Source organism: Schistocerca nitens, chromosome 2 (assembly GCF_023898315.1).
Source record: "Schistocerca nitens isolate TAMUIC-IGC-003100 chromosome 2, iqSchNite1.1, whole genome shotgun sequence".
NCBI classification, from domain to species: Eukaryota; Metazoa; Arthropoda; class Insecta; order Orthoptera; family Acrididae; genus Schistocerca; species Schistocerca nitens.
Genome location: NC_064615.1, coordinates 1,001,015,925 through 1,001,033,906, shown reverse-complemented (window position 1 = coordinate 1,001,033,906; position 17,982 = coordinate 1,001,015,925). Strand labels below are relative to the sequence as shown.

The 17,982-nt window shown below is 41.9% G+C and overlaps 1 protein-coding gene across 3 annotated transcripts in view; it reads left to right on the top strand.

Moving 5' to 3' along the window:
- LOC126237329 (uncharacterized) overlaps nucleotides 1-17,982 on the top strand; it is a 386,613-nt gene that overhangs the window by 358,144 nt on the left and 10,487 nt on the right. The window contains exons 1-3 of one of the 3 annotated variants that reach the window (XM_049947299.1): nucleotides 3,734-3,857; nucleotides 4,254-4,351; nucleotides 12,354-12,494. In XM_049947299.1, the coding sequence (XP_049803256.1) occupies nucleotides 4,294-4,351; nucleotides 12,354-12,494 (199 nt within the window). In that variant the 5' untranslated portion in view covers nucleotides 3,734-3,857; nucleotides 4,254-4,293. Of the gene's footprint in view, nucleotides 1-3,733; nucleotides 3,858-4,216; nucleotides 4,352-12,353; nucleotides 12,495-17,982 lie in introns of those variants that run through there. The other 2 variants (XM_049947297.1, XM_049947300.1) reach the window with 2 other exon arrangements.

The following is a 17,982-nucleotide window of genomic DNA, read 5'->3' as shown; positions in this document are numbered from 1 at the left end:
TCTGAGTAGTTCTCTTAGGTTGTTCGCAGATGATGCTGTAATGTACCGTCTATTAAGGTCATCCGAAGACCAGTATCAGTTGCAAAGCGATTTAGAAAAGATTGCTGTATGGTGTGGCAGGTGGCAGTTGACGCTAAATAACGAAAAGTGTGAGGTGATCCACATGAGTTCCAAAAGAAATCCGTTGGAATTTGATTACTCGATAAATAGTACAATTATCAAGGCTGTCAATTCAACTAAGTACCTGGGTGTTAAAATTACGAACAACTTCAGTTAGAAAGACCACATAGATAATATTGTGGGGAAGGCGAGCCAAAGGTTGCGTTTCATTGGCAGGACACTTAGAAGACGCAACAAGTCCACTAAAGAGACAGCTTACACTACACTCGTTCGTCCTCTGTTAGAATATTGCTGCGCGGTGTGGGATCCTTACTAGGAGGGATTGACGGAGAACATCGAAAGGGTGCAAAAAAGGGCAGCTCGTTTTGTATTATCACGTAATAGGGGAGAGACTGTGGCAGATATGATACGCCAGTTGGGATGGAACTCATTAAAGCAAAGACGTTTTTCGTCGCGACGAGATCTATTTACGAAATTTCACTCACCAACTTTCTCTCCGAATGCGAAAATATTTTGTTGAGCCCAACCTACATAGGTAGGAATGATCATCAAAATAAAATAAGAGAAATCAGAGCTCGAACAGAAAGGTTTAGGCGTTCGTTTTTCCCGCTCGCTGTTCGGGAGTGGAATGGTAGAGAGATAGTATGATTGTGGTTCGATGAACCCTCTGCCAAGCACTTAAATGTGAATTGCAGAGTAATCATGTAGATGTAGATGTAGATGTACTGTTCCAAAAGTTCGCTGCATACCGTTTTTCTTGTTTCTTTGTGAGCCACTGTCAACATCGTGGGAACCCACCTGGCACAAACCTTTTTCAACGCCAATACTTTCAGTATTCTGCAAACACTTCCTTCCCCTATCCCAAAGTAGCATGACAATTCGTTCATTGTGATGCGTCTGTCAGCAGTCACCAATTCGTTAACTCTCTGCACACTGTCTGGTGTGTGTGCAGTACGAGACCTGCCGCTGCGAGGACAATCCTCAATATTGCCGTGCCCGCTCATCACGTAACCTGCTTGCCCACCGACTAACTGTACTGCGATCGACAGCAGCATCTCCATACACCTTTCTCAACCTCTTGTGGATGTTTCCCACTGTCTCGTTTTCACAGCACAGGAATTCTATGATAGCACGTTGGTTCTGACGAACTTCAAGTGTAGCAGCCATCTTGAAGACATGCTGTGATGTCGCCACTCACGGGAACAGATTGAACTAAGTTTGACAACAAGCGGGAAGAATGTATCTACACACTCTAAAACTTTCACACATGCAGAATGAAAACTGTATTTTTACATAAATAGTTTGCATTTCTTTTGGAGTGACCCTCTCAGAAATTCGTTTCCTCGCATGATATTCTGTGGATTCACGTCTATTTATTGCTGCTTACGAATCCACGTGTGCATTTAAATACGGTGTAAATTTATTGCTCGTATTCTAGGTTACTTTTGTTACAATACATTTTTCCTACTCTCTCATTTAATGGAAGCCACTGAAATTTTCAACGGCGCCACCTAAAAGTACTGTTTTTAGTAGCTGTTAACAATGTGTGAAAACATTTGCATAATTACTGTCGCATTTTTATAGCATTTACAAGGAAAAATGCTCTAGTTACAAAGACTACAAAGCATAGTGACCACTAATCTACGTCTACATCCGTACTCCGCAAGGCACTGTGAAATGTGCAGCACCCAGTGGGTGGCAAAATACTTGAAGGGCGTATCAAAAAGAATCATCCGATTTAAAAAAAAAATCATAACTGTATCTTATTTGAGACATGTGCGTGAACAACGTACTGTTGCAAAGAGCAAACTCTCGAATTTTACATGGTTTAGGCTAAGTAGCAGCAATGCGCGGCCGCTTCAGTTTTAGTAAAAATAGTGTCGGGACAATAAAAAGCGTTTTGTGTTCTGCGTTTTGAGCAGTGCAGGTCAGCAGTAATATCTGTTCAGGGTAACTTTAGTACTAGGTACGTTGTTGGTCCTCCTACAGCACAGAGCATTAGACGAGGGCATGAACAATTCCGAGAGAAAGGTTGTGTAAAGGAAAATCGCTGGGCGTCCCCGAGTGTCTGACACAGACGTCGGACGCATTCACCCATAGCTTCACTAAGAATCAGCAGAAAATCCGTTCGCCGTGCGGCTCGACAGCTCAATATGTCCCCGATGTCCATCTGACGAGTGTTGCGTCGACGTTTGCACATGAAACTAAACAAAATTCTGCTACTGTAAGCTCTTCGTGAAGGTGACAAACAAAAACGAGTGGAGTTCTGTAATTTCGTTCTTGGCAAGATGGGGGCTGACAGCTTCCTTCCACGCTTAGTGTTCAGTGGCGTGGCAACATTCCATTTAAATGGAAAGGTGAGGCCGGCCGGAGTGGCCGAGCGGTTCTAGGCGCTACAGTCTGGAATCGCCCTGCTGCTCCGGTCGCAGGTTCGAATCCTGCCTCGGGCATGGATGTGTGTGATGTCCTTCGGTTAGTTAGGTTTAAGTAGTTCTAAGTTCTAGGGGACTGATGACCTCAGAAGTTAAGTCCCATAGTGCTCAGAGCCATTTGAACCATTTTTTTTTTTTTTTTTTTTTTTTGGAAAGGTGAGCCGTCATTATGTGAGACTGTGGGGTGCGGAACAATCACATGAAGTTGTAAAACATGAGAGGGACTCTCCAAAATTTTATGTATTTTGTGCAGTTTCACGGGAAAAGATTTATGGTTCATTTTTCTTTGCCGAGAACACTGTTACAGGAAGCACGTATCTCGATACACCTTAGAACTTTATTTTCCCACAGTTGGAGACTGATTCAAACGACTTCATTTACCAAGACGTTGGGGCACCGCCAGTCCGGCGAAGCAAAAACAACTTACGTTTTGTATGATGCATAAACAAATTTGGAATCATTTACCCGTCCCAAAATTACGTATGGGAGAAGAACGCGTCAGAATACGAGTGAAATATTTCCAACGCAAATTGAAGAGAGCAGTACATACGAGAAGTCTTAATCAGAAGTACACTGTGATGAAGCCAATTTCACTTAAATACGAAACGAAAACAAAGGTGGAAGACTATAAAAATCAACCAATAAGAAAGCGAGATGATACACTGATAAACTTGTAGCCCAAGTGGCGTGGCAGCGTACCAAGGGCGTGTTACCAGAAGTTCTTAGATGAGTTTAACCCCCCTCGCTAACCACTACGCCATCTAGCCCGGTCTCCGAGTAATGAGACACTCTGGACACACACATATATTTTGTTAATGGAACATTACAGTCTCATTTAAACATACGAATAATATGCGTATCTAAATGTAGTTCTACTTAAATATGAGAAATTGACTGGTAGGTACACACATGGTTCACATAAGAGACTGTGGGATTTGTAGTCTCATATTTCTGAAATGCTCTTTATGGATACAATCACTGCATTCCTCTGAAAACTTCCAAAGATTACTCACAACGGCTCTCTAGGCGTCACGCTGAAGTTGACACATTGACATCTACTTTCTCTGTGGTGCTCCAAAGATATTCTCTTTTCAGTGCAGCGTTGTTCGTAGCTTACTAATACAGCAGCAAATATGTGTAATCCGTTACGAAGAGAAGAGAGACGAAAGACCTCTTTACACCATGTTTAAATTTAATTTTCTTTTCTTTGGAAGTAAGCTTATACTGTATGTCCGTTTATTCCGATTTTTTTCTGGGCTGGCTGAAGTTTACGTAGAACCACGGACAATATTTACCCAGATGAAGGTAAGGTAGATCATATTAAGATTTTTGCATTTCTCGGAAACACATGCACTGAAAACCATGGACAGTGGATGTTTGGACTCGAATGTTAGTATTAGATTGTTCCTCAATACTTGACAGTTGATGTCTGTAAGGGTCCAGATGATGTGACATCACAACAAGTGAAAATTCTGCATTTTCGCGAGATGAAGAAAATTTAAAATCTGTTGTATTTGACGTATTATTCATTTCTGTCTATCATTATTGCTCAGAAACGATTATATTGCTCATTATCGATGTTCCATGCAGACACTAACATTCAACATATTGTTATTTTGAACATAAAAGATCTGTAAGGGATGTGTCCTGTTCCGTTGTCTTGTAAAACGTCTTACAGTTGTTCATTTTTGTCCGTTCTAGGTTCCAACATCATGCGCTTTAACCGAGTTGCGATGGAAGTATGAACTTGATGTCTGCTGCTCACCTGATATTTATCCTTCAGTATTCAATAAGAAATGGTAAGAAATATGTATAGTTCGCTAGTTTCATTGTAAATACAGTTAGAAATCACTAACTCTTTCAGGAATAATTTAAAATAATTGTCACATTCAAAAAATAGCTGTAGTACGTGAACAGGAAAGACGTATCAACAGTGATGTTGAAAACAGAAAGTAATTGGTAACAACTCTGTTCCTACTGCATGACAGGAATGTGGCACTACACAGAAATTAATTGTTTTGTTTTTGAAGAGACTTGGCTGATAATATGGGATATTTTCTGCCGCCTGCTAATTGCTTGGCAACGTAACCATAAACATCTGTTTTGCGTTAGTTAGAAGACTTGGTTACGTACGTCTTTATTGGTGTTAGAAGTTACTTGAAAATTAACATTTTGTATGTGTGATAATGTTAGATGTTACTTGAAAATTAACATCTTATTTTTTTGTGCTTTATGTCCACCTTTTACGTGAAGGTTATTGGTACGAAAATTAAGTCTGCTTTCTTTTTCAGGAGAATAAAATTATCATGCTTCTAGTTAGACATGTTAACGTTTCTATTTATACTTAGATTACAGCATATGTTTAGTAAACTTGAAGATAAATAATATGGCCAATGAAACAAATGAAGACCTTTAATTTTTTTAAAGCGCAAGAAATATTTCTTAGTTAATATATCTTAATTTTCTTATCTCCACGTATCACTACCTTGAGCGTATAATTATTCTGCATTGTATTATACTGCGTTAAATTAGAAGTGGAACGCTAAAGTTCCTTTCTTTACGGAGCTTTGTGCACTGTTTCAGAACTGCAACTTGGATTTTTATTCGTTGTTTTTACAAAACACGAAAACGTAAATGGAATAACTATTTCCACAGCAAGAAAGCCGATGAAGTTTTAGTGCTAGTCTGAATGGAAGTCATGTTCACAAAATTCACAAAGCAGTTTTCGAGACTGTGTAGCGCGCTTCTTTCCCTTGTGTAGCGCCGACCGCTCCATCTCTGAGAGTGTGAAGCAACTAAGATGGCACGATGCCAGAACTGACATCTGGAGGTTCTTTTAGGAACAGAGATCTGTTTTCCGTTCGCCACTACAGATGGCATGCCAATAGTTGTTACTCTTCAGATATATTGCCAGAGGTTCCAGTGAAAGCTTGTCGTGCCCATTGGGGAAACCTTGCAATTTATTCAAGATTCCCAATGACACTTGTTTTTTAACGCATCCCGCATGGTGACAAAATAAGATACATGTTATTCCTCGTGCAAACGAAATGTGGAAGGAATAATAACTTGCTTGCTTCCTCAATGCTGTTATCGGATCCTATATTCACAATTTGCATAAATACGTGGCCACTTGATAATAAATGAATATTATTAAGAGAAAAGTTATTTTGAAATTTTGTGAGCACGTTTTCGTAAGACAATTGGAGGCTGCCAGACGCCACTGTCATTGAAGATTGTTTGGCACGTCCTCAGTGTTCTCCTACGAGAGTGAAGTTGACAATTACGGTGCCTGCCGGTTGATCTAGTGGATATTAATCTGCTTTATACTCCAATCTGTTTCCACAAGAAAGCTGGCATGTGTCACTACCACTTACAACTTCTTGACTTTGTAACAGAAGACTAATCTATTTTCTAGTTTACTGAAATATACCGTAATAATTTCCGTAATCTTCGCCCTGTTTCTAGACAAAATTGTTATAGGTTCCAAGCTGAAGATTATATTTTAGGATATAAATCTTTCATAGCTACAATTAACCTCTTTATCCACCTGGTCTGGCCATACCAAGCAAAGGGTCAAAGTGTACGGCTAAAAAAGTTAATTGTAGCTGGGGGTGATTTACTTCCTGAACCATTATGTTTTACTCAGTGAATGCTCGGATATATGCTACATTTTGAGGAGCATTATATTGCGACTGGTGACTGAACCTGTGTACGAGACTGAACCTATTTGTGTAGGCCCATGTGGATTTTTTGGGATAACCCTTTTGTGGTTTGTGCTATTGACAATCATTTATGGTCTTCATGAAGTACTTAGTTTTCTGCATCACTTATTATTGCTTGACCAGAACACGTATAAATTTTGGTCAGGGTGCAAAGGGACATCCAATTGGCAATGTTTGGCAGGGAATTTCCACTTCTGGCATTTGCCTTACAACTGTATAAAACATCCCAACAGTGTCAATCTGAACTAAAATAATGGAGATATTTTTAATTTTCACAGTGAGAACGTCTAGAGTACATGTGCCTGTAGGGTGTCTAACAATGACTTTCTCCACGAGCATACTAGTATACCTTCCCCAGAATCATAATAGAATAATCCAGGGAAGCGGAATTGTTTCGCAGTTACACTCCTGGAAATTGAAATAAGAACACCGTGAATTCATTGTCCCAGGAAGGGGAAACTTTATTGACACATACCTGGGGTCAGATACATCACATGATCACACTGACAGAACCACAGGCACATAGACACAGGCAACAGAGCATGCACAATGTCGGCACTAGTACAGTGTATATCCACCTTTTGCAGCAATGCAGGCTGCTATTCTCCCATGGAGACGATCGTAGAGATGCTGGATGTAGTCCTGTGGAACGGCTTGCCATGCCATTTCCACCTGGCGCCTCAGTTGGACCAGCGTTCGTGCTGGACGTGCAGACCGCATGAGACGACGCTTCATCCAGTCCCAAACATGCTCAATGGGGGACAGATCCGGAGATCTTGCTGGCCAGGGTAGTTGACTTACACCTTCTAGAGCACGTTGGGTGGCACGAGATACATGCGGACGTGCATTGTCCTGTTGGAACAGCAAGTTCCCTTGCCGGTCTAGGAATGGTAGAACGATGGGTTCGATGACGGTTTGGATGTACCGTGCACTATTCAGTGTCCCCTCGACGATCACCAGTGGTGTACGGCCAGTGTAGGAGATCGCTCCCCACACCATGATGCCGGGTGTTGGCCCTGTGTGCCTCGGTCGTATGCAGTCCTGATTGTGGCGCTCACCTGCACGGCGCCAAACACGCATACGACCATCATTGGCACCAAGGCAGAAGCGACTCTCATCGCTGAAGACGACACGTCTCCATTCGTCCCTCCATTCACGCCTGTCGCGACACCACTGGAGGCGGGCTGCACGATGTTGGGGCGTGAGCGGAAGACGGCCTAACGGTGTGCGGGACCGTAGCCCAGCTTCATGGAGACGGTTGCGAATGGTCCTCGCCGATATCCCAGGAGCAACAGTGTCCCTAATTTGCTGGGAAGTGGCGGTGCGGTCCCCTACAGCACTGCGTAGGATCCTACGGTCTTGGCGTGCATCCGTGCGTCGCTGCAGTCCGGTCCCAGGTCGACGGGCACGTGCACCTTCCGCCGACCACTGGCGACAACATCGATGTACTGTGGAGACCTCACGCCCCACGTGTTGAGCAATTCGGCGGTACGTCCACCCGGCCTCCCGCATGCCCAGTATACGCCCTCGCTCAAAGTCCGTCAACTGCACATACGGTTCACGTCCACGCTGTCGCGGCATGCTACCAGTGTTAAAGACTGCGATGGAGCTCCGTATGCCACGGCAAACTGGCTGACACTGACGGCGGCGGTGCACAAATGCTGCGCAGCTAGAGCCATTCGACGGCCAACACCGCGGTTCCTGGTGTGTCCGCTGTGCCGTGCGTGTGATCATTGCTTGTACAGCCCTCTCGCAGTGTCCGGAGCAAGTATGGTGGGTCTGACACACCGGTGTCAATGTGTTCTTTTTTCCATTTCCAGGAGTGTATATGTTAACGTTACTGAGAGGTAATTTTTCTGACGAAATATTTGCGACGAAATCTTTTACTGCTTCTGTTTAGGTAAACTTACAGAGTGCTTTTGAATCTTTGGTGAACTGACCAGTAACTAAATGGTAACGTCAGTAGAACTTTATGCTTACGCACCGGTATATGTGCGAAAAGGTATGAAGCGAATTGACACCTGCCATTGAACATATTAACAAAGAAACATCACGAACTTGACCTCATATTTTAAGTAGGGAAAAGCACACATGCAAGATATCAGCCCCAAAAATTCGATCCCCTGAAAAAATTTGGATTATAATCATGATAAAATGCGGTCATGACCCTGAGAAAGTACAGTTTTTAATTTTTTGCGAGCTCCGTTTGTTTTTCTCGCGCTCTGCCCCGTTGCAGCCACCTAATGTTTATTAGTTACCTGTTCCACAAATCATTTGAGCGGTTTTTTTTTGTCGAAATATCGTTGAACGGGTAAGTATATATGATTATTTTCAAGATTACCCGGCCGTTGTGGCCGAGCGGTTCTAGGCACTTCAGTCCGGAACCGAGCTGCTGCTATGGTCGCAGGTTCGAATCCTGCCTCGGACATGGATGTGTGTGATGTCCTTAGGTTAGTTAGGTTTAAGTAATTCTAAGTCTAGGAGACTGATGACCTCAGATGTTAAGTCCCAGAGTGCTTAGTGCTTAGAGCCATTTGAACCATTTTTCAAGATTAATGAACATATTACTTTTCACCCTGCTCTGTCAGCTAAACTAACGACCATTTTTAAGACTACCAGTTTTTGAATAAATATTCGTCAGTGGAATAGGAGTAGCTGTCCAGAAGGAATGATTTTAGGTCACATTTAAGTCTTGGTTTGCTGTATGCCAGAAATTTTACGTTACTGGGAAAATGATCAAAAATTTTTGTTCTTATAGTGGGGGGAGGGGGGATGGGGGGGGGGGGGGAAGAGGGCGACAGTTGAAATGCTAAATGCTTGAACAGGTCCCTACAAGGCGACAGCTTATTATTCTTATTGCTCGTTTTTATATAATTAATACTTTCTTTCTAAGTAATGAGTTATCCCAGAACATTATACCATAAGACATTACTGAGTGGAAAAATGCAAAATATTTTAGGAGGTTCACCAATTATAAGATGAGCAAAAGTAGCTGAACTTAATTGTTTGAGTAGCTCAATAATGTACTTGTTGAAATTCAGGTTTCCATCAGTAAGTAAAACCAAAACTCTGGAACATTCTATCGTGTTTACTGACTCCTGTTCAAGTGCTACATCAGTCGGTTTGACTGTTCTAAGGAACCAGTTACAGTGTGTTTTCTCATAGTTGTGGGTATGTTCCTTTTTAGAGAATCATTTAATAACTATTTAAAAAAACATGGTTAAAATTTATTCTGTTGACTTGTGTCTAAGGGGGTTACGATAATATTAGTATTGTCTGTAAAAATTGCCATTTCTACTTGATGCATGTTAAGTGGAATGTTGGTTACGTATGTAAGGAAGAGGTGTGGACCCAAAATTGATCCCTATGGATCTCGCTTTGTGATTTCTCCTAAGTCACTGAAATATTCTATCTTTCAAACTTTTTTGAATTATTCAGCGCAACATTTTGCATTCTGTGTGTTAAGTATGTGTTAAGTATGACTAAAACTAGCTTGTGTAAAACCAATAATTCCATAAAACTTTTCTAAGAAACTAACATGAATTGCGTAGTCAAAGGTCTTGGAAAGATCACAAAAATACTGAATGGCGGCGTGTTATTATTTAAGGCTCGTAATATTTGATGAGCGGTTTATGAATAGCATTGTCAGTCGAGCAACCCATCTGGAATGCAAACTGTGGTGTGCTGGCAAGGGGTCCGTACGAACATCCCCTGACCGAATAAATTCTTGTTGACAGGTTGTGTAGAGCACGATCAAGACTTCAATGTGTGTAAATAGGGAGACGCAACTGTCAACCAGTTTCGAGAAAATTTAGTTTGAAAATTATAGGCGTGCTTATACAAGTTTGCACCTGCTACTGGGCAGGCAAATATTAGCTGAAATCTCAAATAACAAAGCGCTGTCATCTATTAGAACTATTTTAAAGCAAAATCGGGGGGAAATAAAGTACTCCCCCATATTATTCTAGAGTTTAAGAACCACCAGGAGCTGATGTGAAATAAATCTTTAGCTTAAAATTATTTACATCAGCCCTACTGTTTGCGGACCTCGCAGCCGAACGAGTAATCGATTAGTTTAGTTTCATAAGCGCGATGTCTCTTCAAATGGCTCTGAGCACTATGGGACTTAACATCTGAGGTCATCAGTTCCCTACATCGTAGAACTACTTAAACCCAACTAACCTAAGGACATCGCACACATCCATGCCAGAGGCAGGATTCGAACCTGGGACCGTAGCAGCCTCGTGGTTCCGGACTGAAGCGCCTAGAACCGCTCGGTCACAGCGGCCGGCGCGATGTCTCTGGATCGAATCTCGCTGCCAGTACTAGTTTTTTGTGCGTTATTTGCACCAATATTCGGCGCTATGCTTCGATACGCGTGGTACGCCGCGAAATTGTGTGATGACCGAGAGAACCGTTTATGAATGCAAAACAGGTCTGTTTTGCAATAGACACATTGGAAAAAAAGAACTATTGACATGGAAAAATTCGGCGTTCATTACATATGCTGTCTGTCGCTATGATTATGGTTTTATATGTTTCTACGACCGATAGTATCCTGATTTGCACAGTGCCGCTATGGATAAAGACTACGCTTGTTACAAGTGTAGATACTATAGCATAAATGAAATGACTAAACCGAGTTGATTGAAAGTTCTCGTTCATCCTTTTTTATTTTAAATGCCCTTAAGAAAAAAAAGTCTGTTTTCCATTTTAAAGTTTAGGAAAATAGTAACTGAATGATTAAGTATTGATACTTTGCACGCTCATAATAAAACTGTTTCTTGAATTACGCTGTAAAATAAGTTAACTACCGGCAGCGTGATTCGTTCCAGAGACCTCGAGCATATCAGACTAAGCTCTTATCGCTTGGTTTCGGATTCTGTGAACATTAGCTGCACTACAAAGCAGGACTGCTGATAAGACATACATACATCGAAATTTCCTCCAAAAATATCGATGTAGATAGGCGGTGGTTTTTCGCCGAGATATCGATATATTGATGTGGAAATGGCAATACAGAGGGCCGATGTTTTTACTTTATATTTTTCGCAATTTTCAATAAATATTTGCAGTTGTTCTTTTGAAATTGTAGTAGAACATAATTTCACTTTCACTGTGAGAAGGAGTCTAACTACTTTTTGAGCTTTCATCACGTTCAGTCCTTCTCTATGACGGTGTAAAGCAACTATAGATGGCGCAAAGAAGAAGTCTGATTTTACTTGGGGGAGGGGGTGGGGGGGGTGAGGGGGCTGAATGGAATAACAATATTTCCGATGTGAAGAAATAGCATACCAGTTGCGTTAAGCAATAATTTTAAACGCAACTGTGCGCTATTTCTTCACATCGGCATTCTTGAAACTGATGAACAAAGATCTATATGACATCGGACACCTTTTATTGTGCCATTAGTCTGCAGTTACCATTGTTAGCAAATTGGTTACCGCCAAGCGTGAACGTGCATAGTTTTCCTTTCAATTCTTGCTCCAAGTGGATAAGCAGGCTGCTTGCTTGTTGATGTAGACGATATATAATAAAAATCAATACCTAAATATATAGCTCTATAACTGTCAGTATATTTACAGTGTGCAGCAGATATTTGTTTGGCTGGTACGTTGATACCACACCCGTCGATATATCACTAATATAGTTCGATATTTCGATAGCATTGTTCAATATATGGAGCCTCAGTAATGACACTTTTAAATATCGATGTATTGGGTTTCCTATAGTTTTAAAAATATCAACAGTCCTACTACAAAGCATGCAGCGTAAGCACACTTGTAATTTTCAAACTCGATTTTCTCAGAAGCGGTTGAGATTTGCGTCTTCCTGTGTACGTATGATAAGTCCTAGTCGTGTCCTACACGCCATGTCAACATGAATCACATCGGCGAGGGGAAGTTCGTTCGATTCCATTGTAAGTAGACTGTTTCTACTTAAATGTGAGTCTGTTTTTGAGTGCATTGCTTTATCGAATATTTTGGAAAAATATCAGGAAGTAATTTTAGCAATAGTAATTCAAGTCTTTGTGCTTATATTATAGCAAGGTATATGAGGTGTGTGTGTTTCTGTACAGCGCGCTGTATGCAGTGCTACCAGTGTCGCTCGGACCGCGACGAGGGCTGCTACGAAGCGCCCGTCGACGACAATTACCTGCTGAGCTGTCCAGACAACGACACGGGCGGCTCGCCCTTCTGCCGCAAGATACACCAGATACGTACGTACTACACCTCCGCACCTTCCGTCCTAGTTGTTATATCTCTCATACGAGAGGTATCGACAGTCTGTTTTTAATGGCGTCCAGTATTCCATGCCTTCTTCTTTCTCTCTCTCTTCCCTTTCCTTTGATGACTCATCACAGCACACAGTTTCTTCGACACACAGGATATTTATAAATTAGTTATACAAAAGTAAACTTTACTTACGAAAAAGGTAAATAACGTACAGAAATGTTTGACACAGCACTGAATGCAGTACACTGACATGACAAGGATACCTCTTAAACATCGTGTCGGATCTTCTTTCGCTAGGCATTTAGGCAGCAGATCGACGTGGCATCGACTCAACAAGCCGTTGGGAAGTCCCCCTGCAGAAATATTGAGCCATGATGCATCTACAGCCATCCATAACTGCAGAAACGTCGCCGGTGCAGGAACTGAACTCTCATTTATGTCCCGTCAATGTTCGATGTGATTCATGTCGGGAAATCTGGATAGGCAGAATTGTCCGGAATGCTCTTCAAACCAATCGTAAGCAACCGTAGCCCAATGACGTGGCGCATTGTCATCCATGAAAATTTCATCGTTGTTTGGGAACATGAACTCCACGAATCGCTTCATATGGTCTCCAAGTAGCCGAACGTAACCATTTTTAGTCAATAATCGGTTCAGAGTAGCCAGTCCATCCCATGTTAAAACAGCCCACACCATTACGGAGCCAGCAGCAGTGTGTCTTGTTGACAACTTGGGTCCATGGCTCTGGGGGCCTGCACCACTCTCCAACCATACCAGCAGCTCTTACCAACTGAAATCCACCGCGGCACTGTCTTCCAGTCGTCTAGGGTCCAACCGATATGGCCACGAGACCAGGAGAGACGCCGGAAGCGATGACTTGCTGTTAGCACAGGCACTAGCGTCGTTCGTCTGGTACCACAGTCCATTAGCTCCAAATTTCGCCGCAGTGTCCTAAGAGATACGTTCATCGAACTTCCACCATTGATTTTTGCGGTTATCTCACGCAGTGTTGCTTGTCTGTTAGCACTGACAAACGCCATTGCTGTCGGTCGTTAAGTGAAGGCCGTCGACCACTGTGTTGTCCCTGGTGAGAGGTAATGCCTGAAATTTTATATTCTTGGTACACTCTTGACTCCCGATTTCACAAATGTCCCATGTGTCTAGCTGTAACTACCAACCATTCCGTGCTCAAAGTCTGTTAATTCGTGTAGAACGGTCATAACCACGTCGCAAACCGTTTCACATGAATCACCTGAGTACAAATGACTGCTTGGCCAATGCACTGTCCTCTTGTACCTTGTGCACGCGATACTTCTGCGATCTTGCTTATCTGCATATTGCTACCACATGACTTTTGTTCACCTCAACGTGTATCATTGAGTTTTATTTATAAATGTGCAATGTGGGTAGCTTTTGTAAAATGACAAATGTCCCGTCTGTAAACAGTTTCCTGCCAAATCAGTTTATCAGGGTGGCAAGGATATTGTTCCACCACTTCCAATCCAACTCGGCACATCCCTATAGAGATACACAACAACTTCACGATGGAGATGTGGTGCCGCGCCACCCTGCTAGAAAACAACTTGTGTGTCCATATCCTGCCATAACTGAGGCATTGGATAATGTTCAAGCGTGACCAGATACAATAGGTCAGTTACATTTGACTCGGCAAAAAGAACGGACTGTCAATCGACGTAGTTTCTGCTCCTCGAAGATTATGACGGGTGTGGAAGGTGGCTTCGTCAAGGAACACAATTTTTTTAAGAAAATTATCTTCACTCTGCATTTTTAAACATTTCTACACAAAACTCAGCACGTTCTTCTTTGTCACCGTACAGCAGTTCCAATTTGAAAACTTTGAATGGTGTTTCCGTAATACCGTCCACACTATAAGACTAGGCAGATTCAGTTCTAAAAAGGGAACCTCCCCATCGCACCCCCCTCAGATTCAGTTATAAGTTGGCACAGTGGATAGGCCTTGAAAAACTGAACACAGATCAATCGAGAAAACAGGAAGAAGTTGTGTGGAACTATGAAAAAATAAGCAAAATATACAAACTGAGCAGTCCATGGGATACATAGGCAACATCAAGGACACACTGAGCACAAGAGCGCCGTGGTCCCGTGGTTAGCGTGAGTAGCTGCGGAACGAGAGGTCCTTGGTTCAAGTTTTCCCTCGGGTGAAAATTTTTTATTTTCAGACAATTCTCAGACTTCAGGCACTCACACATAATCAACTTCGCTCTCCAAAATTCCAGCACATGTTCAGATTTGCTCGGACATATGCAGGATTTGACGGTCTACACACGGAAAAATTTGAAAACTTTAAAAACATATGTTTTGACAGAGCACAGAGAAAACTGTGCGACTGTGAAACTGTTGCATTCATTTGTTGAAGTTTATGTGACACACTCTTATGTTTTCATCAACTTTTTTGGAAGTGATTATCACATCCACAAGAAAACCTAAATCGGACGAGGTAGAAGAATCTTTTTACCCATTCACCAAGTGTGCAAGTTAGGTGGGTCGACAACATATTCCTGTCATGTGACGCACATGCCGTCACCAGTGTCGTGTAGAATATATCAGACGTGTTTTCCTGTGGAGGAATCGGTTGACCTATGACCTTGCGATCAAATGTTTACGATTCCCATGGGATAGGCACGTCCTTTCGTCTACTAATCGCACGGTTTTGCGGTGCGGTTGCAACACACACACTGAACTTGACAGACAGTGAACAGAGACGTCAATGAACGAACGGACAGATCATAACTTTGCGAAAATAAAGTAAGTAAACTTTTCGCTCGAGGGAAGTCTTGAACCAAAGACCTGTCGCTCCACAGCTGTTCACGCTAACCACGGGACCACGGCGCGCCTGTCCTCATATTATCCTTGATGCTTCCTATGTTGCTCATGGACTACTCAGTTAGTATATTTTGCTTATTTTTTCATAGTTCCACACAACTTCTTCCTGTTTTCTCGATTGATCTGTGTTCAGTTTTTCAAGGCCTATCCACTGTGCCAAATTATAACTAAATCTGAGGGAGGTGCGATGGGGAGGTTCCCTTGTAAGCTGGGGAGTGTCGTCGATTACCCGGACTAAGAATGTAAGATGGCCGATCTTGTTAAATGCTGTGTCAGAGACTTTTGTCTGACCCTGACCTGGTGTCCTATGTGATGCACAGCCAGTTGCAATGAAACGATAATACCAATTAGTAACAGTTTATCTATGAGGTTGTGGTTTGCGATATTTAGTCCTTAATTGTCGCTGAACTGCAGTAGCAGATTTGAGTTCATGAAACTATAAATAACGCTGCGCCATGATGGCTGTTGGAATAACTCATTCGCGCATGCCACCTAGCGGGAACGTCGGGAACTAACAGTGATAGGAGGGAATAAAACTTAAGGATGTATTGCATTCAGAGCTGTATCAAATATTTCTGTAAGTTATTTACCCTTTTCGCAATTAGAGATTACGTTTGTATAACTAATTTATAAAAATCCTGTATACGTTGGTCATTCAGAATTAAATAAATAAATAGCTGCACAAAAAATTTCTTAAATCAATACAATTTGTTGTCAATTTTCGCAGGTACACCTCACCAATTCTAAGTACGTGCACCACCTGCTTATGAGTTTTATTATCCTCTCACAGAAGATTTCTTTCCCTTGATCTCGAAGCGGGTTACGTACTTTGGTCTATACCTCTTCGTTGCCGTTGAACGCGATGCCACGTGAAGCTTCTTTCGTCGGACCAAACAGATAAAAGTCCGAAGGGGCCAGGTAGAAGCTGTAAGGATGACGATGTAGCAGCGACCAATCCACTTGGCCAATAGTTCACAGAGGCATTTTTACTGCATGAGCTCGAGCGTTGTCTTGAAGAACAGCGCGCTTTTCCCTTGATGTCTCCTATCAACCTATTCCTTCTTCTTGTCAGGTTGTGCCATAAATTTTTTTCTTTCCCTGTTCTATTCAGTATTTCCCCATTAGTTAGGTGATCTACCCATGTAATCATCAGCATTCTTCTGTAACACCACATTTCAAAACCTTCTGTTTACTTCTTGTCTTAACTGTTTATCGTTCATGTTTCTTTTCCATACATGGCTACACTGCGTACAAATACTTAGACTTCCTAACAGTTAAATCTATATTCGATGATGACAAATTTCCGTTTTTCAGAAACGATTTTCTTGTCATTGCCAGTCTACATTTTATATCCTCTCTATTTCAGCCATGATCAGTTATTTCGTTGCCCAAATAAGAGGACTAAACTCCTACTGTAAGTGTTTCGTTTCCTAATCTAATTCTCTCACATCTGCTGATTTAATTCGACTACATTCCATTATCTTTGTTTTGCTTTTGTTGACGTTAATCTTATATCCTGCTTTTAAGACGTTGTTCATTCCGATCAACTGCTCTTCCAAGTTCTGTGCTATCTCGGCCAGAATTACAATGTCATCGACAAACCCCAAAGTTTTTATTTCTTCTCCCTGGACTGTAATTCCTACACCAAATTTTTCTTTAGTTTTCTTTCGTCCTTGCATAATGTACAGATTGAATAACATCGGCGATACGCTACAACCTTGTCTTACTACCTTCTCAACCACTGCTTCCCTTTCATGCCTCCCGACTCTTATAACTACCGTTTGGTTTCTCTACAACTTGTAAACAGCCTTTCGATGCCTGTATTTTACCCCTGCTACCTTCAAAATTTCGAAGAGAGTATTACAATGTCAAAAGCTTTCTCTAAGCCCACGAGTGCTATAAATGTAGGTTTGCCTTTTGGTAACCTATTTTCTAAGATAAATTGTAGGGTCAGTATTGCGATACTCTTCCAAAAAATCACAGAAAATGGGATCATGGGAATTTAAAAAGATAGTTATATCGGCCTTACCAACCAATGTTTGCGTTTTGAATTTCTTCCGCACTAGCGATTCAGTGTGTTTCTACTGCATGCTTTGACACTTGGACTCTGGCTCAAAATGATGAAGCCAAGTGTTATCGTAGACTTATATACTCCTCTTGACTTCTAGCATTAGGTGTCATAGAATTCTCAAACATCCAACGATACCTCGATGTTCATTTCCCTTTTCTGAAATGAAACTGATCCTCCTCCACATCATGATCAATTGTTCTATCAAATATCAGTACAATGCTACGTACGTCCTTTGTAATCCGAAATAGTAATCATTGTCCATTCTTTGGCGCTATCTTTCTTAAATAATCGGATTAGCATACCCTTAATTAAATCCTCCAGGTTGAAAGTCCTTAGCGAGCGAGGTGGTGCAGTGGTTAGCACATTGGACTAGCATTCCGGAGGACGAAGGTTCAAACCCGTAACCCCCTTAAGTCGCCTCAGGAAAATACAGGGATGGTTCTTTTGATAGGGCACGGCCGATTTCCTTCCCCATCCTTCCCTAATCTGAGCTTGTGCTCCGTCTCTAATGAGCTCGTTGTCGAAGGGACGTTAAA